At 42.4% G+C, this 19383-nt stretch overlaps 1 protein-coding gene across 1 annotated transcript; it reads left to right on the top strand.

The window, feature by feature from the left end:
- Window positions 1–4257: 4257 nt before the first annotated feature.
- mipepb (mitochondrial intermediate peptidase b) lies at window positions 4258–19337 on the top strand. Its single transcript, XM_024431655.2, has 19 exons — window positions 4258–4930; window positions 5183–5356; window positions 5465–5553; window positions 5664–5750; window positions 5967–6030; window positions 6220–6402; window positions 6556–6712; window positions 6855–6903; window positions 7029–7089; window positions 7197–7249; window positions 7493–7646; window positions 7827–7904; window positions 7997–8201; window positions 8483–8592; window positions 9081–9155; window positions 9233–9349; window positions 10811–10932; window positions 14472–14545; window positions 18641–19337. The coding sequence occupies exons 1-19, from the start codon at window positions 4793–4795 to the stop codon at window positions 18736–18738; spliced, it is 2088 nt and encodes a 695-aa protein (XP_024287423.1). The 5' UTR covers window positions 4258–4792; the 3' UTR covers window positions 18739–19337.
- Window positions 19338–19383: the final 46 nt, after the last annotated feature.

The following is a 19383-nucleotide window of genomic DNA, read 5'->3' as shown; positions in this document are numbered from 1 at the left end:
GGTTGGGTAGGTTACTTTCTAAGTGTAACACTTTACAGTTACTAGTTACCTGAACAAAATTATAATCAGTAACGTAACTTTTGGATTACCCAAACTCAGTAACGTAATCTGATTTCATTCAGTTACTCTTAGATTACATTCCCTTAAGAGGCATTAGAAGAAGACAAGCATGTATGTTACCAATTGAATGACATCTATTGCCAGGACAAATCAATGTTAACGTTTACATAGCTGGCCATACATGGATGTTACATTTTACTTCATGGGTTGGTTATGTAGGCTTCTTCTAACTCATCGCTTTCTACTACATATAATAATATGATTAAATTATATATTTACATTAAAAACCAAAGTCTATCAGAATTCCAGCCTTTCTAATAGATGTTATACCCCTTGATCTTCAAGAATAGGACTTAGAAATATGGAAGTATAGATTAGCCAAATTGTTTTACCTGAGCATAACCCCAAAACTAAAGACTTATTAGCCAACCCTACTCTGTTGTTTATGATTTTGTTGTCATAGAGGACTGATTGGGCTCATTGATTGTCATCATTGTCTTGTTGGAAGACAAATCTCCGTCCCAGTCTCAGGTCTTTTGCAGACTCCATCAGGTTTTCTTCCAGAATGGTCCTGTATTTGGCTCCATCCATCTTCCCATCAATTTTAACCATCTTCCCTGTCCCTGCTGAAGAAAAGCAGGCCCAAACCATGATGCTGCCACCACCATGTTTGACAGTAGGGATGGTGTGTTCAGGGTGATGAGCTGTGTTGCTTTTACGCCAAACATAACGTTTTGCATTGTTGCCAAAAAGTTCAATTTTGGTTTCATCTGATCAGAGCACCTTCTTCCACATGTTTGGTGTGTCTCCCAGGTGGCTTGTGGCAAACTTTAAACAATACTTTTTATGGATATCTTTAAGAAATGGCTTTCTTCTTGCCACTCTTCCATAAAGGCCAGATTTGTGCAATATACGACTGATTGTTCTCCTATGGACAGAGTCTCCCACCTCAGCTGTAGATCTCTGCAGTTCATCCAGAGTGATCATGGGCCTCTTGGCTGCATCTCTGATCAGTCTTCTCCTTGTATGAGCTGAAAGTTTAGAGGGACGGCCAGGTCTTGGTAGATTTGCAGTGGTCTGATACTCCTTCCATTTCAATATTATCGCTTGCACAGTGCTCCTTGGGATGTTTAAAGCTTGGGAAATCTTTTTGTATCCAAATCCGGCTTTAAACTTCTTCACAACAGTATCTCGGACCTGCCTGGTGTGTTCCTTGTTCTTCATGATGCTCTCTGCGCTTTTAACGGACCTCTGAGACTATCACAGTGCAGGTGCATTTATACGGAGACTTGATTACACACAGGTGGATTGTATTTATCATCATTAGTCATTTAGGTCAACATTGGATCATTCAGAGATCCTCACTGAACTTCTGGAGAGAGTTTGCTGCACTGAAAGTAAAGGGGCTGAATAATTTTGCACGCCCAATTTTTCAGTTTTTGATTTGTTCAAAAAGTTTGAAATATCCAATAAATGTCGTTCCACTTCATGATTGTGTCCCACTTGTTGTTGATTCTTCACAAAAAAATACAGTTTTATATCTTTATGTTTGAAGCCTGAAATGTGGCAAAAGGTCGCAAAGTTCAAGGGGGCCGAATACTTTCGCAAGGCACTGTAGATATTCCATAAAAAAATCAGCTGTTTCCAGCTACAATAGTCATTTACAACATTAACAATGTCTACAATGTATTTCTGATTAATTCGATGTTATTTTAATAGACAAAAAATGTGCTTTTCTTTCAAAAACAAGGACATTTCTAAGTGACCCCAAACTTTTCAACGGTACCAGTCAAAGGTTTGGACATACCTACTCATTCAAGGATTTTTCTTAATTTTTTACTATTTTCTACATTGTAAAATAATAGTGAAGATATCAAAACTATGAAACAACACATTTGGAATCATGTAGTAACCAAAAAAGTGTTAAACAAATCTAAATATATTTTATATATGAGATTCTTCAAAGCAGCCACCCTTTGCCTTGATGACAGCTTTGCACACTCTTGACATTCTCTCAACCAGCTTCACCTTGAATGCTTTTCCAGCTGTCTTGAAGGAGTTCCCACATATGCTGAGCACTTGTTGGCTGTTTTTCCTTCACTCTGCAGTCCAACTCATCCCAAACCATCTTAATTGGGTTGAGGTTGGGTGATTGTGGAGAACATGTCATCTGATGCAGCACTCCATCACTCTCCTTCTTGGTCAAATGGCACTTACACAGCCTGGATGTCAAGGTGTGGGTGTAGCTGGTGCATTGGAAGTCAGGCACAGGAGAGCAGAGATGAGTGGACAAGGCACTTTACTGAGGCAATGTATGAATAGAACGCAATGGGTCACAAAACAAATGCCCTCAGAACAAGTGAGGCAGCACTAAGTACAAATAACAAAGTACAAAGTACAGGCTGTCAAAAAGCACGGGTGTAAAATATAACACGATGCAAACCAGCCGGAAGAGTGCCAACCTGACAATAAACAATTACACACACAGACATGGGGGGAACAGAGGGTTAAATACACGACAAGTAATGAGGGAAATGTAAACCAGGTGTGTGGGAAAACAAGACAAAACAAATGGAAAATGAAAGGTGGATTGGCGATGGCTAGAAGACCGGTGACGTCGACCACTGAACACCGCCCGAACAAGGAGAGGAACCGACTTCGGCGGAAGTCGTGACAGTACCCCCTCTTGACGCACGGCTCCAGCAGCGCGCCGTCACCGGCCTCGGGGACGACCCGGAGGGCGAGGTGCAGGGCGATCCGGACGGAGACGGTGGAACTCCCACAGCATTGAAGGTTCCAACATGTCCTCCACCGGAACTCAGCATCTCCTCCGGACTGTACCCCTCCCAGTCCACGAGGTACTGAAGGCCCCTCGCCCGGCACCTCGAATCCAGTATGGCACGAACGGAGTACACCGGGGCCCCCTCGAAGTCCAGAGGGGGCAGAGGAACCTCCCGCACCTCAGACTCCTGGAGCAGGCCAGCCACCACCGGCCTGAGGAGAGACACATGGAACGAGGTGTTAATACGGTAATCAGGGGGAAGCTGTAACGTGTAACTCACCTCCTTCAGTCTCATCAGGACTTTAAATAGCCCCACAAACTGCGGACGCAGCTTCCGGCAGGGCAGGCGGAGGGGCAGGTTTCAGGTCGAGAGCCAGACCCGGTCTCACTCCGGTGACGGTCTGCGCTAGCTTTCTGGCGCAGCACGGCGTGCTGAAGGTGTACATGAGCGGCGTCCCATGTCTCCTCTGCGCGCTGGAACCAGTCGTCCACCACAGGAGCCTCGATCTAACGCTGATGTCAAGGAGCCAGAACCGGCTGATACCCCAGTACACACTGGAAGGGGGAAAGGTTAGTGGAGGAGTGGCGGAGCGAGTTCTGGGCCATCTCTGCCCAGGGCATCTCTGCCCCCCCCCCCTCCCCTCCCCCTCCAGCCGGTCCTGGCAATAAGACCTCAGAAACCTATCCACATCCTGGTTAACTCTCTCCACCTGCCTGTTACTCTCAGGGTGAAAACCCGAGGTAAGGCTGATTGAGACACCCAGACGTTTCATGAACGCCCTCCAGACCCTTGACGTGAACTGGAGACCTCGAACAGAGACTATGTCCTCAGGCACCCCATAGTGCCGGAAGTTACGTTATTATATACAGATCTCTGGTGTAAATGGGAAAGTGGGTTTCCAGGGTTAGAGTAGTGCAGAAGTTGTCATATGCTGAGTCAGTGAAGAAAGTAGAGGAAGATGGGTCAAGGTGGGGTAACCTGAGAGGAGTGGTGTGAGTAGTAGATCTGTACCAGTACAGAGGGATAGGCCAACAAGTGATATGTTTCCGTAAGATTGGGTTTTTAGCAATGGTTATCAACTGTACTGCAGGGATGGAATGTAAGTTATAGAAAATTGAGGTTGTGGTGGCAGCTGCAGAGAGGTATTTGGATGTGCCAGACTTGACATCAGAAGTTACAGGGTGTGTTAATTGGTGGTGTCCCATCCTTTCAGGTTGTTGGCCTGAAGTAGGACTAAATAGATTTAAATAGTGGAGTAGGGTGGTGTTTTTTTTGTGAGTGTAGTGTTAGATGGTAGGGTATTGGTAAAAAAAAATAATAATGAAGCAAAGTATAAGGGAGTTGTACTCCAGTCTAGTAGGTTGCGGTAATGAAACAATTATTGGATGCCAACCGCCGTTAAACCTCACCGAAGAAGAAATAAGAAGGCGCACATCACAGAAGAAGCGAACGAGACCTAAAAGACAACATGAGAACAAGCTGACATAAACGCTCATAACGAAAAATACAACAAAACTAGATTATGTGATACATGCATTTCGAATATCGTGCATAAACTACATTTGAAATAATCGATTTAATTCGATATATCGCCCAGCCCTATGGATAGGGTCTAGTCGCGAAAGTGCAGACACGAAACATCGGAACCATTTTGAGAATTGTAAACATTCGTCATTCATGCTTGGCAGTGCTCGTTTTAGCTCAATGGCAGTGGTGGGCTACTAGCTAGTTAACCGAATAATTATAGATAGACAGTGAAATAAAGACTAATTTAAAATCCAATACTTTTTTGGTATTATGAAAGTATCAGCATGGATGCAAAGCAAAAGCTTAAAACGTGCTTGCTTATTATAGAGATAATCATTTAGCGCGAGCCAAGTTACTCCCCACGGAATTTCCACTTTGACCGACCTTTCTTTTTCTTTCCACGACAATCAGTTGAAGTTGTTATGATGTTGGCGTGTCAACGATTTGTGAGTGTTGTGAGGAACTCAAGGACACTATCACGACATGTCACTACCTGGTCTCCAGTTGGAGCAGCATTCAATGCCCAGCAGAGGAAAGTTGATTTGTTTCAGAAGAACGTGGTAAGTCAGCTAACGTTAGCGGTTTGTTTGCGGACCGCCATAATACCAGAGAAGAAGTTAACTAGCTGCATAAAATCCCAACCTATATTAAGTGTCCTCATTGTCAAAATCACCCATAATTGTGTTCACTAGAAAAATACTTGCTCTTTTATAAATGTGTCATTTGGGGTTTGTTGTAATGATCAGCCTCGAAAACGAAGAGTTGGCCACACAGACTTTTGACATGGCATTGTACGTGCTATATTTGCACAGGGATTATTCGGGGTTCCAGCGTTGAGTACTCCGGCTGGTTTCGAGGTGGCTCAGCAACGAGCGCTCAGGGAAACAGAACAGTTGGTAGAAATAGCCTGCAATAACCCACCAGGCGCCCTGACCGTGGAGACCTTCGATCAACTTTCTGACAGCCTTTGCAAAGTGGCAGATTTGGTAATGGCTCACAGTCACACTCAGAGATCATTGGCATCGTTGTTGTCAAGCCAAACTCCTCCCTGTTGAATATGATACACCCTTAATGTTGTATTTCTTTTCTTGCAGGCAGATTTTGTCAAAGTTGGCCATCCAGACCCTGCCTTTCGGGATGCTGCTGAGAAGGCATGCATAAACATTGGCACAGTAGTAGAAAGGTATGCACCCTCTTCCGTAGTTTCTCTAGTAAAATATTACATGATGTCAAGCAAAACACTTTTTTAATACATTCTTTCTTTGATGTTTTCTCTTTTTTTTGCCCTGATAGGCTGAACACTAATGTTGAACTGTGTAGGAGTCTCAAAAACCTACTAGATAACAAAGAGGTTCTGGATTCTTTGGACCCAGATACAAGGCATGTACAATCATCTTCCTGTTTGTACGATGAGTAGCAGTGCATTTTGTCTTTTGCCTGACGACTCAAACTGAATTCTTCCGCTGCTCAATGTTTGCTACATATTTCATTGCAGAGAAGAAACTAATGTCCGTGGGCGTAGTGTTTGGCTGGAGCAAGGAGGTTGGGTAGACAGGCAATCTTGTTTTACTGATATTTCGCAATACATTTTTGCAGGAGAGTAGCAGAACTGTTCATGTTTGATTTTGAGATCAGTGGCATTCATCTGGATGAATCAAAGGTTAGTGATGTGATATAAATAACATTACTAGGCTATCACTTATACTTCATGTAACATATTTTTAAATCAATAATTGTCATGTACACATTGATTATTAGCCTACTAAGCCACATCCTCAGGGAAGTATAACCACAATGTGAGCTTAACCTAAACAGCACCTCTGTTTCAATGTATGAATCTTTTTCCCAGAGAGGGAAGGCGGTGAGCCTCAATGTCAACCTGCTGGATCTGAACAATGAATTTCTAAATGGCACCCACCTGCCCAATAGGATAGAGAAGACGGCCCTGCCAGAACACATCCGACACTGCTTCTCCATAGACGGCAACTCCATCCAGATTGGAGGTCTCCATGCAGATTCTCCTGATGAACTGGTGTGTGTGTGCGTGTGCGCGCAACCCAGAGGTTTATCTCTATACATAATTAGTGGTCTTCCAGCTACTGTCCCATGGTAGGAAATGGTATTGGGCATGTTTGTTTGCTGAGCAGTAGCCTATAGATATTATATGCTTATCCTTTTCTCTTAGGTGCGGGAGGCTGCTTATAAAATCTTTCTCTTCCCGAATTCAAGTCTGCTGCTTTGTCTGGATGACCTTTTGACTTGTAGGAATGAGCTAGCCAAATTAGTGGGCTATGAATCTTTTGCACACAGGGCTTTAAATGGAACTATGGCCAAGACTCCAGGTAAAGTACTCTGGCTGTTTACCTAATTTCTTTGTGCTCTGCTGCTTGGAAGAAATATTTAATTGATTTTTTGATTCTTCGAACAGAGAAGTGTGTACTATGCTGTGTTGACCAGTGTGTTTAGTATGTTTTTGTTTTGTAGAGACTGTCATGAAATTCCTTGAATTGCTGACAGACAAACTCTCGGACAGGTATGGTAGGAGTCAGAGAGCCAGACACTGGCATGAACACTGTACAACACATCAATGTTTTGCCCATCTCAAACATACTGTAAGAGTAGCACATGCTCACACAATGTCCCTATTCCTCAATCCAGAACTGCCAAAGATTTCAACCTGATGAGGGATATGAAGATGAAAATGAACTCAAGAAGCACCGTGAGTCATCTTATAAATGCGTATAAGTAGCTCTCATGGTTCTGACATCCATGTGGAGGAGATCATGACAATCTTTCTGCTGTTTGATGTTTAAAAAAAAATCCAAGGTACTCATGCCATGGGACCACTCCTACTTCAGCAGCGCTGTGCGGGCAGAGAGGTAAGATACCTATACAAAGGTATACAGTACTGTAAACCTATGTGTATATTCTAAGTGGAAATAATATAACTTGTCAACAAGGAATCGTTGGGAATCTCCTAAAGAAACTATGGAAAGGTTGACGGGAGTACCTGAGTTTTATTTTCTACTAAAAGGCCTCTAGAGGGGGCTTGTGTATTGCTTAACATTATTCGGGAAACGGTCTGTAATAACATAGCCTTACAAGTGTTTGTTTGTGTGCAGGTATAAGATCGATCCCAGCCTGTACAGTCCTTACTTCTCCTTAGGGGCCTGCATGGAGGGCCTCAACATGCTGTTCAGCCAGCTGCTGGGAGTCTCCTTCCGGAATGAACAGCCCATGGCAGGAGAGGTGTGGAGTGAAGAAGTCCGCAAGTTGGTGAGAGAACAGTCTCTGTCTGTATGACACTCAACACCAGTTTCTGGGGGCTCCTTTGAGTGAACCAGCAGAAAATGTAATAGTTGCTGCTTGGCTTTTTGTCATTTTAAGGGCCATCGTTTCTTTTGGGGATGGATTTTATTTTAAGCAGTCCTAAATGTCAGATGGTTCTCTTAACAGGCTGTTGTCCATGAGACCGAGGGTCTTCTGGGATACATCTACTGTGACTTCTTCCGAAGGCCTGACAAACCACACCAGGTAAGACAAGCTGCTGCAGAAATACTGCCTAAATCCTCTGCGAAAGTAAGATACTAATGCTGATCATATCAAGGCTTTCTCTGTGCTCCCAGGATTGCCACTTCACCATCCAAGGGGGGCGTCTTAAGAAGGATGGGGAATACCAACATCCTGTGGTGGTGCTGATGCTGAGCCTGCCCCCTCCCACACGTAGCACCCCAACACTGCTCAACCCCGGCATGATGGAGAACCTGTTCCACGAGATGGGCCACGCCATGCATTCCATGCTGGGACGCACGCGTTACCAACATGTCACAGGTAACCTGAGTCCAGGCCAGAGCCTACTGCTTTAGGAGGGATTTCCCCTGTCTCTCATTATTGCATTGCATATGTTGCGCATTTGCTTAGCAGACACATTTAATTGCTTAGCAGACACATTTAGTGAACTACCATATGATTAATAGGCCTACAGTCTTGTGTTTGTATGACCTACGATACAGTGCTAGCATGGCATGCTATCGCAAAACATTTTATGACATAGTACAGTTGGTAAACAATCTCTTTTCTGAGAGACTCATCTTCTGACTGGTCTTTTCCAGGAACTAGATGCTCCACTGACTTTGCTGAAGTCCCCTCCATCCTCATGGAGTTCTTTGCCACAGACTATCGGGTGGTAAATCAGTTTGCACGGCACTATCAGACCGGACAGGTGGGCAGCACAAGTTCATACCTGTCCTCTGTAACTTTCCCTCAACACACAACACAGTCATTCTTAAGATTATGTCATCTATATGGACTAGCAGTAGTTCTTGAGCTGTTTGTTTACTGCTGTGGTCCACAGATACAGTAGTGTCCTAAGCTGTCCTATCAGACTGTCTGTTATAATAATATAGACTTTGGCAGCCCTTCTTTTGCCCCTTTGGTATGATAATAGTTCTGAGACGCATCACTAGCTCTGCATCAGCTCTGAACCAAATGCTCTCGGCTGCACTTGAACACACGTTGGTTTTGTGTGAAGTCTTTTGTCATGATTTTGAATCTGACTGAAAGTCTGTTGATTAGACAGACTACAAACAGTCAAGCTAATAGCAAACTATTTATTTAGCCAAATACTGAAGATAGCAGAGGTTCACCACACAGAAGACTCGATAGATGGGTGTGTTTTGTTTTTCTCAGAAATATTTTGTTCTATTTCAGCCCCTGCCCAAGAGCATGGTCTCTCGCCTTTGTGAATCCAAGAGAATCTGTGGGGCTGCCGACACTCAGCTTCAGGTATAGCCACAGTGGCAGTTTGTGTGTCTTTTCAGTACTTATTAAATAAAATTATTGGCGTGTTTATTTCTTCACAGGTTTTTTATGCTGCTTTGGATCAAGTGTATCATGGCAAGCCACAAAATCGGTCAACGACAGACATTCTGAAAAAGATACAAGAGAAATTCTATGGACTACCTTACGTTCCAAATACTGTAAGTGCCTAGATATCTTAGTGAGTCTCATAGTACTGAAACTGTGGACAATGTACTGATCTGTGAATGTCAGATCCTTGGGGGTAAATAGTCATTAAGACTATTCTCTCTACGGGATATAAACCATCCGGTTTGTACCCCCCTTACTGTGTGAGAGAGAATTTATATCCACAGATAAACATAAAACAGAATAGAACAACCCACAGGCTATTTCTTCTCAACTGTAATTTGGACAATGATATTCTCCCTGAATTGGCTTACCACCACAGCTAACCAATATCTACTCCGTGAGTGGATTTTCTATTAATTTTACATTAGTTTGTTGCCAAATAGCAGAGCTCAGTTTTTCCCTGGGGTATGATAAAAGTAGTTTCCCAAATGTGAAAAGACCAATTTATGTCGGAATGAAAAATTATGCTGTACTTCTGACAGTTTCTGATACTTTTTTTATTTACAGTTGCAAAATGTGGTATTTTAATTTCAGGTGCAATTTAAGTTAGTGCCTGGCCATACAAACCAAACTGCATTTGTTAACTGCAGTGATCATATGGAGCTACTTTCACCCCGGTCTTAGTTTAGAACATGTTTGGAACTGTGACACTCAGCAAGTCTTTTGATAGGTCCTTATCTGTCATTGACTGTGAGAAGCAAAGGGGAGAGTTCCCACTGGATTTGGATTATAACAAGTCACCACACAGACAGCCGGGCTCTTATCATTAAAATAAGACTGCGTAGGAGTTAGAAACAACTGGCCAGAGAGAGAGAATACACAGAAGCAGCATCATTCCGATAGATACTGCACGTCTCACTTATGTTCTGTAGCCAATTTAGTCATCTTCTATAAGGTGGGTGGCACGTAGGAGAGAGGTTTGAAAAAATATTTTCAGATTGACAATGTTGCTGGAATACAAAATATTCAATCGAAAATATGGACGTGTCTTTCAGTGCTGGGGTTAATTCCACAAATGCAATTCAAATTAAATACCCTCCCTGTAAATTCCATTGAATTCAATTTCAATTCCAGTCCAGTTTTTGAATTAAGAGGTAATTCAATTTCAATGTTATACAAATTCCAATAATACAATTCCCAATTCAATATTATCCCCAACAATTCAACAAATTCAAATTGAATTCAATTCAAGCTATACCTAGCTATACTGGAAATATATAAATACAAGTTGAAATGATTTAAAACAAATCCTGCAGCCCATTTTTTATACTAACTACATGAATTCCATTCACTGGAATTTAATTGGAATTCAATATTTGAACATTTCCCAAAGAAAAAAACAGCATTAATTCCAAAACTTGAAGATTGTTGAAATTTGAATTGAAGTCAACGTAAATTCTCTACTTAATGTGTGAATTCAAGAACTGAATTGGAATTTCAAATTAAATTGGAATTGACCCCAACCCTGGTGTCTTTAGATAAAGATGGGTAACTGGTATTCTTGTCCCTAGGCCTGGCAGCTGAGATTCAGCCACCTCATTGGGTACGGTGCTAAGTACTACTCATACCTCATGTCGCGCGCCATAGCCTCCATGGTGTGGAGGCAGTGCTTTCAAAAAGACCCCTTCAACAGGTGAGAGAAACTCACCTGACCTGACCCATGTTGTAAATTATTTTCTCAAAAGTTATTTAGTCTGCCATGTGAAGTCTCTATTTGAATTTTTTTATTTCACCTTTATTTAACCAGGTAGGCCAGTTGAGAACAAGTACTCATCTACAACTGCGACCTGGCCAAGATAAAGCAAAGCAGTGCGACACAAACAACACAGAGTTACACATGGCATAAACAAACGTGCAGTCAGTAACACAATAAAAATAAATTATATACAGTGTATGCAAATGTAGTAAGATTAGGGAGGTAAGGCAATAAACAGGCCATGGTGGTGAAATAATTACATTTTATCAATTAAACACTGGAGTGATAGATGTGCATTAGATGAATGTGCAGAGATACTGGGGTACAATTAATTGTACAGTTCATTCCAGTAATTGGCAGCAGAGAACTGGAACAGGGGAGTTGGCTTTGGGGATGATCAGTGAAATATACCTGCTAGAGCGTGTGCTACGGGTGGGTGCTGCTATGATGACCAGTGATCTGAGATAAGGCAGGGCTTTACTTAGCAAAGACCTAAAGATGACCTGGAGCCAGTGGGTTTGGCGTCTAATATGAAGCGAGGGCCAGCCAATGAGAGCATACAGGTTGCAGTGGTGGGTAGTACAGTGGGGCAAAAAAAGTATTTAGTCAGCCACCAATTGTGCAAGTTCTCCCACTTAAAAAGATGAGAGGCCTGTAATTTTCATCACAGGTACACTTAAACTATGACAGACAAAATGAGAAGAAAAAAAATCCAGAAAATCACATTGTAGGTTTTTTAATTAATTAATTAGCAAATTATGGTGGAAAATAAGTATTTGGTCAATAACAGAAGTTTATCTCAATACTTTGTTATATACCCTTTGTTGGCAATGACAGAGGTCAAACGTTTTCTGTAAGTCTTCACAAGGTTTTCACACACTGTTGCTGGTATTTTGGCCCATTCCTCCATGCAGATCTCCTCTAGAGCAGTGATGTTTTGGGGCTGTTGCTGGGCAACACGGACTTTCAACTCCCTCCAAAGATTTTCTATGGGGTTGAGATCTGGAGACTGGCTAGGCCACTCCAGGACCTTGAAATGCTTCTTACGAAGCCACTCCTTCATTGCCCGGGCAGTGTGTTTGGGATCATTGTCATGCTGAAAGACCCAGCCACGTTTCATCTTCAATGCCCTTGCTGATGGAAGGAGGTTTTCACTCAAAATCTCACGATACATGGCCCCATTCATTCTTTCCTTTACACGGATCAGTCGTCCTGGTCCCTTTGCAGAAAAACAGCCCCAAAGCATGATGTTTCCACCCCCATGCTTCGCAGTAGGTATGGTGTTCTTTGGATGCAACTCAGCATTCTTTGTCCTCCAAACACAACGAGTTGAGTTTTTACCAAAATGTTATATTTTGGTTTCATCTGACCATATGACATTCTCCCAATCTTCTTCTGGATCATCCAAATGCTCTCTAGCAAACTTCAGACGGGCCTGGACATGTACTGGCTTAAGCAGGGGGACACGTCTGGCACTGCAGGATTTGAGTCCCAGGCGGCGTAGTGTGTTACTGATGGTAGGCTTTGTTACTTTGGTCCCAGCTCTCTGCAGGTCATTCACTCGGTCCCCCCGTGTGTTTCTGGGATTTTTGCTCACCGTTCTTGTGATCATTTTGACCCCACGGGGTGAGATCTTGCGTGGAGCCCCAGATCGAGGGAGATTATCAGTGGTCTTGTATGTCTTCCATTTCCTAATAATTGCTCCCACAGTTGATTTCTTCAAACCAAGCTGCTTACCTATTGCAGATTCAGTCTTCCCAGCCTGTTGCAGGTCTGCAATTTTGTTTCTGGTGTACTTTCACAGCTCTTTGGTCTTGGCCATAGTGGAGTTTGGACTGTGACTGTTTGAGGCTGTGGACAGGTGTCTTTTATACTGATAACAAGTTCAAACAGGTGCCATTAATACAGGTAACGAGTGGAGGACAGAGGAGCCTCTTAAAGAAGAAGTTACAGGTCTGTGAGAGCCAGAAATCTTGCTTGTTTGTAGGTGACCAAATACTTATTTTCCACCATAATTTGCAAATAAATTCATTACAAATCCTACAATGTGATTTTCTGGATTTTTTTTCTCTCATTTTGTCTGTCATAGTTGAAGTGTACCTATGATGAAAATTACAGGCCTCTCATCTTTTTAAGTGGGAGAACTTGCACAATTGGTGGCTGACTAAATATTTTTTTGCCCCACTGTACATGGAGCTTTGGTGACAAAAGGGATGGCACTGTGATAGACTACATCCAATTTGCTGAGTAGAGTGTTGGAGGCTATTTTGTAAATGACATCGTCGAAGATCGGTAAGATACCCTAGTAAAACTGACTATGTTTGGCAGCATGAGTGAAGGGGGCTTTGTTGCGAAATAGGAAGCTGATTCTAGATTTAATTTTGGATTGGATTTGCTTAATGTGAGTCTGGAAGGAGAGTTTACAGTCTAACCAGACACCTAGGTAGTTGTCCACATATTCTAAGTCAGAACCGTCCAGAGTAGTGGTGCTAGACGGGCGGGTGGGCTACGGGCAGCGATCGGTTGAAGAGCATGCATTTAGTTTTACTTGCATTTAAGAGCAGTTGGAGGCCACGGAAGGAGTGTTGTATGGCATTGAAGTTCGTCTGGAGGTTAGTTAACACAGTGTCCAAAGAAGGGCCAGAAGTATACAGAATGGTGTTGTCTGCATAGAGGTGGATCAGAGAATCACCAGCAGCAAGAGCGACATCATTGATGTATACAGAGAAAAGAGTCGGCCCGAGAATTGAACCCTGTGGCACCCCCATAGACTTCCAGAGATCCGGACAACAGGCCATACGATTTGACACACTGAACTCTATCTGAGAAGTAGTTGGTGAACCAGGCGAGGCAGTCATTTGAGAAACCAAGGCTGTTGAGTCTGCCGATAAGAATGCGGTGATTGACAGAGTTGAAAGCCTTGGCCAGGTCGATGAAGCCGGCTGCACAGTATTGTCTTTTATTGATGGCGGTTATGATATCGTTTAGGACCAGCGTGGCTGTGGTGCACACATGACCAGCTAGGAAACCAGATTGCATAGCGGAGAAGGTACAGTGGGATTTGAAATGGTCGGTGATCTGTTTAACTTGGCTTTCAAAGATTTTACTTTAGGGAAATCTCTACTAGCTGGATTCGCTCACACTAGTCTGAACATGACAGTGACAAAGAAAATGACCACACACCCACATCAGGGGATTTGTGTTTAGAAATTGAGTATTGTTTTGCCTGGGGTGTTATGTTTTTCTCAGAGCTGTTTTTTTTCTTTCTGCTCTTTGTGTCTCTGTCATGGGGGCTTGTAGAGTGGCAGACTACAGTCAGTGGCAGTGAAAGCACAGCTCAACCCACAGGAAAACCAAGCCAGTACAGTATTCAGACATATCCTTATCTGTCTGACATAAACCCCAATCCTATCTCTCTCTACCTCTCTGCCTCTCTCTCTGCCTATTCACCCCCTCCGTTTAATGTCCCCACACAGGGACATGGGAGAGCGATATCGAAGGGAGATGCTAGCTCATGGAGGTAGTAAGGAGCCCATGCTTATGGTGCAAGGTAAGGAGCTCACACTGTCACTATTTTTCTTGGCCACTACCTTCCTCCCTTTCTTTAGGGTTCTTGCACTATTTTTCTCCTATTAGTTCCTTCCCCAGGTCACCACTCCTGTATGTATAGTACAGTGCCTTCAGAAAGTATTCACAACCCTTGACCACTTTTTTTTGTGTTATAACCTGAATTTGAAATTGATTAAATGTTTTTTTTATTGTCACTGGCCAACAACACACACTATCCCATAATGTCAGTGGAATTATGCTTTTCAAAATGGTAATAAATCAATTAAAAATCTGACATGTCTTGAGTCAAAGAGTATTCAACCCTTTAGTTATGGCAAGCATAAATAAGTTCAGGAGTAAAAATGTGCTTAACAAGTCACATAATAAGTTGCATGCAATAATAGCACTTAACATGATATTTGAATGACTACCTCATGTCTGAACCCCACACATACAATTATCTGTAAGGTTCCTCAGTCGAACACTGAATTTCAAACACGGACCAAAGACCGGGGAGGTTTTCTAATGCCTCGCGAAGAAGGACACCTATTGGTTGATGGGTACATTTTTTTTTTAAAGCAGACATTGAATATCCCTTTGAACATGGTGAAGTTATTAATTACACTTTTGATGGTGTATCAAAACACCCAGTCACTACAAAGATACAGGTGTACTTCCTAACTCAATTACCAAAGAGGAAGGAAACTGATCAGGGATTTCACCATGATGACAATGTTGACTTTAAAACAGTTACAGAGTTTAATGGCTGTGACAAGAGAACTGAGGATGGATGAACTTTATAGTTACTCCACAATAATTACCTAATTGACGGAGTGAAAAGGAGGCTTGAAGAGAATACAAATATTCCAAAACATGCATCCTTTTTGCAACAAGGCAATAAAGTAATTCTGCAAGAAAATGTGGCAAAGCAACTACATTTTTGTCCTGAATAAAAAGTGTTATGTTTGGGGAAAATACAATACAAGGCATTACTGAGTACCACTTACCCTTTTTTTAGCATAGTGGTGCCTGCATCATGTTATGGGTATGCTTGTAATCGTTAAGGACTGGGGAGTTGTTCAGGATAAAAAAGAAACGGAATAGAGCTAAGCACAGGCAAAATCCTAGAGGATTCAGTCTGCTTTCTACCAGACACTGGTAGATAAATTCACCTTTCAGCAAGACGATAACCTAAAACACAAGGCCTAATCTACACGAGTTGATTACCAAGAAGACAGTGAATGTTCCTGAGTAGCTGAGTTAGTTTTGACTTAAATCTACTTGGAAAAACTATGGCAAGACCTGAAACTGTTTGTCTTGCTATGATCAACAACCAATTAGACAGAGCTTAAAGAATGTTTGGTAAGTTTTGTACAATCCAGGTGTGGATAGCTCTTAGAGACTGAGCCAGAAAGACTCACAGCCACGATCACTGCCAAAGGTGCTCCTATAAAGTATTGACTCAGGTGTGAATACTTATGTAAATTAAATATTTCTGTATTTAATTTTCAATAAATTTGCTAACATTTCTAAAAATACGTTTTCACTTTGTCATTGTGGGTTATTGTGTGTCGATGGGTGAGAGAAAAAAATATTAAATCCATTTTGGTTTCAGGCTGTAAAACAACCAAATGTGGAATAAGTCAAGGGGATAGAATACTTTCTGAAGGCACTGTATATTATCAACTTATATCATTTTGGCAAAGCCATCAATGCATAGTTTATATGCCTGAGGCACAGGCTTTGGCTACTTCAAACTCTTAATTATAGCTGTGTGATGATGGCAGTTGCTTTGCTTTTCCCTGGGTTTGGAAACAGGTAAGGGCTCCCACTATGCATCATGGCCCTCTGATGCCTCCCAGGTTATCCTGAAACCACCATAAATCTCAAGACGGGAAGCTTTATTAGTGTTTAAAGGAAAGATTCACCCATTCCCCAGGAATAGATCGAATCAAATGTTATTTGTCACATACGCCGAATACAACAGGTGTAGACAGTGAAATGCTTACTTTCAAGCCATTAACCAACAATGCAGTTTTGAGAAAATACAACAAAAAACGTAAGAGAATAACAAATGATTGAAGAGCAGCATTAAATAACAATAGCGGGGCTATATACAGGGGGCACCAGTGTCGAGGTAATTGAGGTAATATGTACATGTAGGTAGAGTTATTAAAGTGACTATGCCTATAATAACAAGAGTAGCAGCATTGTTCTGGGGGGGAGGCAATGCATAGATAATAACAGAGTAGCAGCAGTGTATGGGTGGGGGGGGCAATGCATTTAGTCTGGGTAGACATTTTATTAGCTGTTCAGGAGTCTTATGGCTCGGGGTAGAAGATATTTAGGAGCCTCTTGGACCTAGACTTGGTGCTCCGATATTGCTTTCTGTGCGGTAGCAGAGAGAACAGTCTATGGCTAGGGTGGCTGAAGTCTTTGACGATATTTAGGGCCTTTCTTTGACACCGCCTGGTATAGAGGTCCTGGATGGCAGGACGCTTGGTCCCGGTGATGTACTGGGCCGTACGCACTACCCTCTGTAGTGCATTGCGTTCGGAGGCCGAGCAGTTGCCATACCAGGATGCTCTCGATGGTGCAGCTGTAATACCTTTTGAGGATCCGAGACCCATGCCAAATCTTTTCTGTCTCCAGAGGGAGGTGTTTAGTCCCAGAGTCCTTATCTTATTGATGAGCTTTGAGGGTACTATGGTGTTGAACGCTGAGCTGTAGTCAATGAATAGCGTTCTCAGATAGGTCTTCCTTTTGTCCAGGTGGGAAAGGGCAGTGTGGAGTGCAATAGATATTGCATGATCTGTTGGTGCTGTATGCAAATTGCAGTGGGCCTAGGGTTTCTGGGATAATGGTTTTGATGTGAGCCATTACCAGCCTTTCAAAGCATTTCATGGCTACAGACGTGTGTGCTACGGGTCGGTAGTCATTTAGGCAGGTTACCTTCGTGTTCTTAGGCACAGGGACTATGGTGGTCTGCTTGAAACATGTTGGTATTACAGACTCCGACAGGGAGAGGTTGAAGGGAGAGCTTTGTACGTGTCTCTGTGTGTGGGGTAAAGGTGGTCTGGAGTGTTTTTCCCTCTGGTTGCATGTTTAACATGCTGAATAACGGGGATCTAGGCCTGGTCGGGTTTCTGTATTATATCCCTCCCACCTGACTCATTGAAGAACTCTTTCTCCAGTTTGAGGTGAGCAATCGCAGTTCTGCTATCCAGAAGCTCTTTTCGGTCATAAGAGATGGTAGCAGCACATTATGTACAAAACAAGTTACGAACTACGCAAAAATATATATTTTTAAATAGTATGGTTGGTTAAGAGCCGATAAGATGGCAGCCTTCCCCTCCGGTGCCATCATGGAACATTGCTCAGAAATGCACAAAAACGATAATGTTCAAAATGGGTGGATATTTCCTTTAATTTGCACACTTAATTCAAAGCCCTATTTATGGTGATACTTTGGAAACTCTCCAGATAGATTTTTACATCCATTTAGCAAATGTTGAAACTAGATGTTATTCCATCCACTCACACCCAAAAAGCTAAACCCACTCTCAACATTCCCTGGAGTCACTCAGAATTTTGGCACTGGCTCTTGTTTTTCATAGTCACAGTTGAAAGATGGGCTGAAATTCATGATTTGTCGGTATTTGAAGAAGATCAAATACATTAATCAATGGCATTACTCTCCCATAGGGCCAAAGTGAGTTGTATATGGCTTTCATTTTCAATTGCTGTGTTAACTCGATCAGGCTCTGAGAGGTGACATGCATCTCTGGTAATTAACCTCTTAGTAGCTGTCAACATGACATGAGTACAGCCAAAGCTGAGTTGTTACAATACAGAAACAGCACAGATAATCAGCGGTGTATTACAGGCCAATTTGACATGGACCTGGTTGGATCTAGTTTAATTGCTGTACATAAGAATGAACTCAAACACAATGAATCCGGGTTAAAACAATAGATTGAGCACTACAAATACAATGTCAAGATTTTCTTTCCCTCAGACAAGTTTCAAATTTGTCATTGAAGTCCTTTTATCTAAATCTGTCCCCCTCTCTCCTGGCCTGTTCCATGGCTTGCAGGCATGCTTCAGAGATCCCCTACCCTTGAAGAATTAGTGGACGCTCTAGTAGCTGACCTGGACACAGACTCAGTAACCTGCCGTGATGATTCCTCATGAGCAGATTGTACTTTTGTTTTTTACCTACTGTGAATTATCACGGGAAATTAGGGGCAGGGCCCCTCCCCACTTACCTCATCCTACGCTTAGAGATGTTGAATTTTAAAATTGATATTACTCTGCAGTGGCCTGATGAGTATGAGGGAATGAAAATATGAAGTGTGTATAATATTGTATTTGACTTGTGATGCATCCTTGTCTCATTGTGAATTATGAACCCTTAACATCCATGTTGCCAGTACCAACCCTATATTGTCTACAATTTTTTTTTGTCATCTGAACAACTAGTGTTTTCTTACTTGGCTATTACTCTCTAAATCTCTAGCTACAGGTTTCAGCTATTGAATTAATCACTCTTGAATGCTCTTTTTTGTGAGATAGACAGTCAGCAGCCTGATTAGTGAAACAAGTGAAAGAGCTGTGGGCCTGTCATTGTTTTCACATAGAGAATAAGGGGACGGAGGATATCTGAAGGGCTGCAGATAAATGAGACTCACTAAAGCAATACAGCTCCGTGCTGGCCTCTGGAAGAGCTCTGCTGTCTGGTTTTCCTTCATACTAACGAACACCATTAAAATAATGTTTAACACTTTGCTTGACACCCTGCTCGTAACGGCTTCATAACAAAGTATTGAAAAATGGGTG

Source organism: Oncorhynchus tshawytscha, linkage group LG09 (assembly GCF_018296145.1).
Source record: "Oncorhynchus tshawytscha isolate Ot180627B linkage group LG09, Otsh_v2.0, whole genome shotgun sequence".
Lineage (NCBI taxonomy): Eukaryota > Metazoa > Chordata > Actinopteri > Salmoniformes > Salmonidae > Oncorhynchus > Oncorhynchus tshawytscha.
Note: the sequence above shows the minus strand (reverse complement) of the source record. Positions and strands in the feature narration are given on the sequence as shown.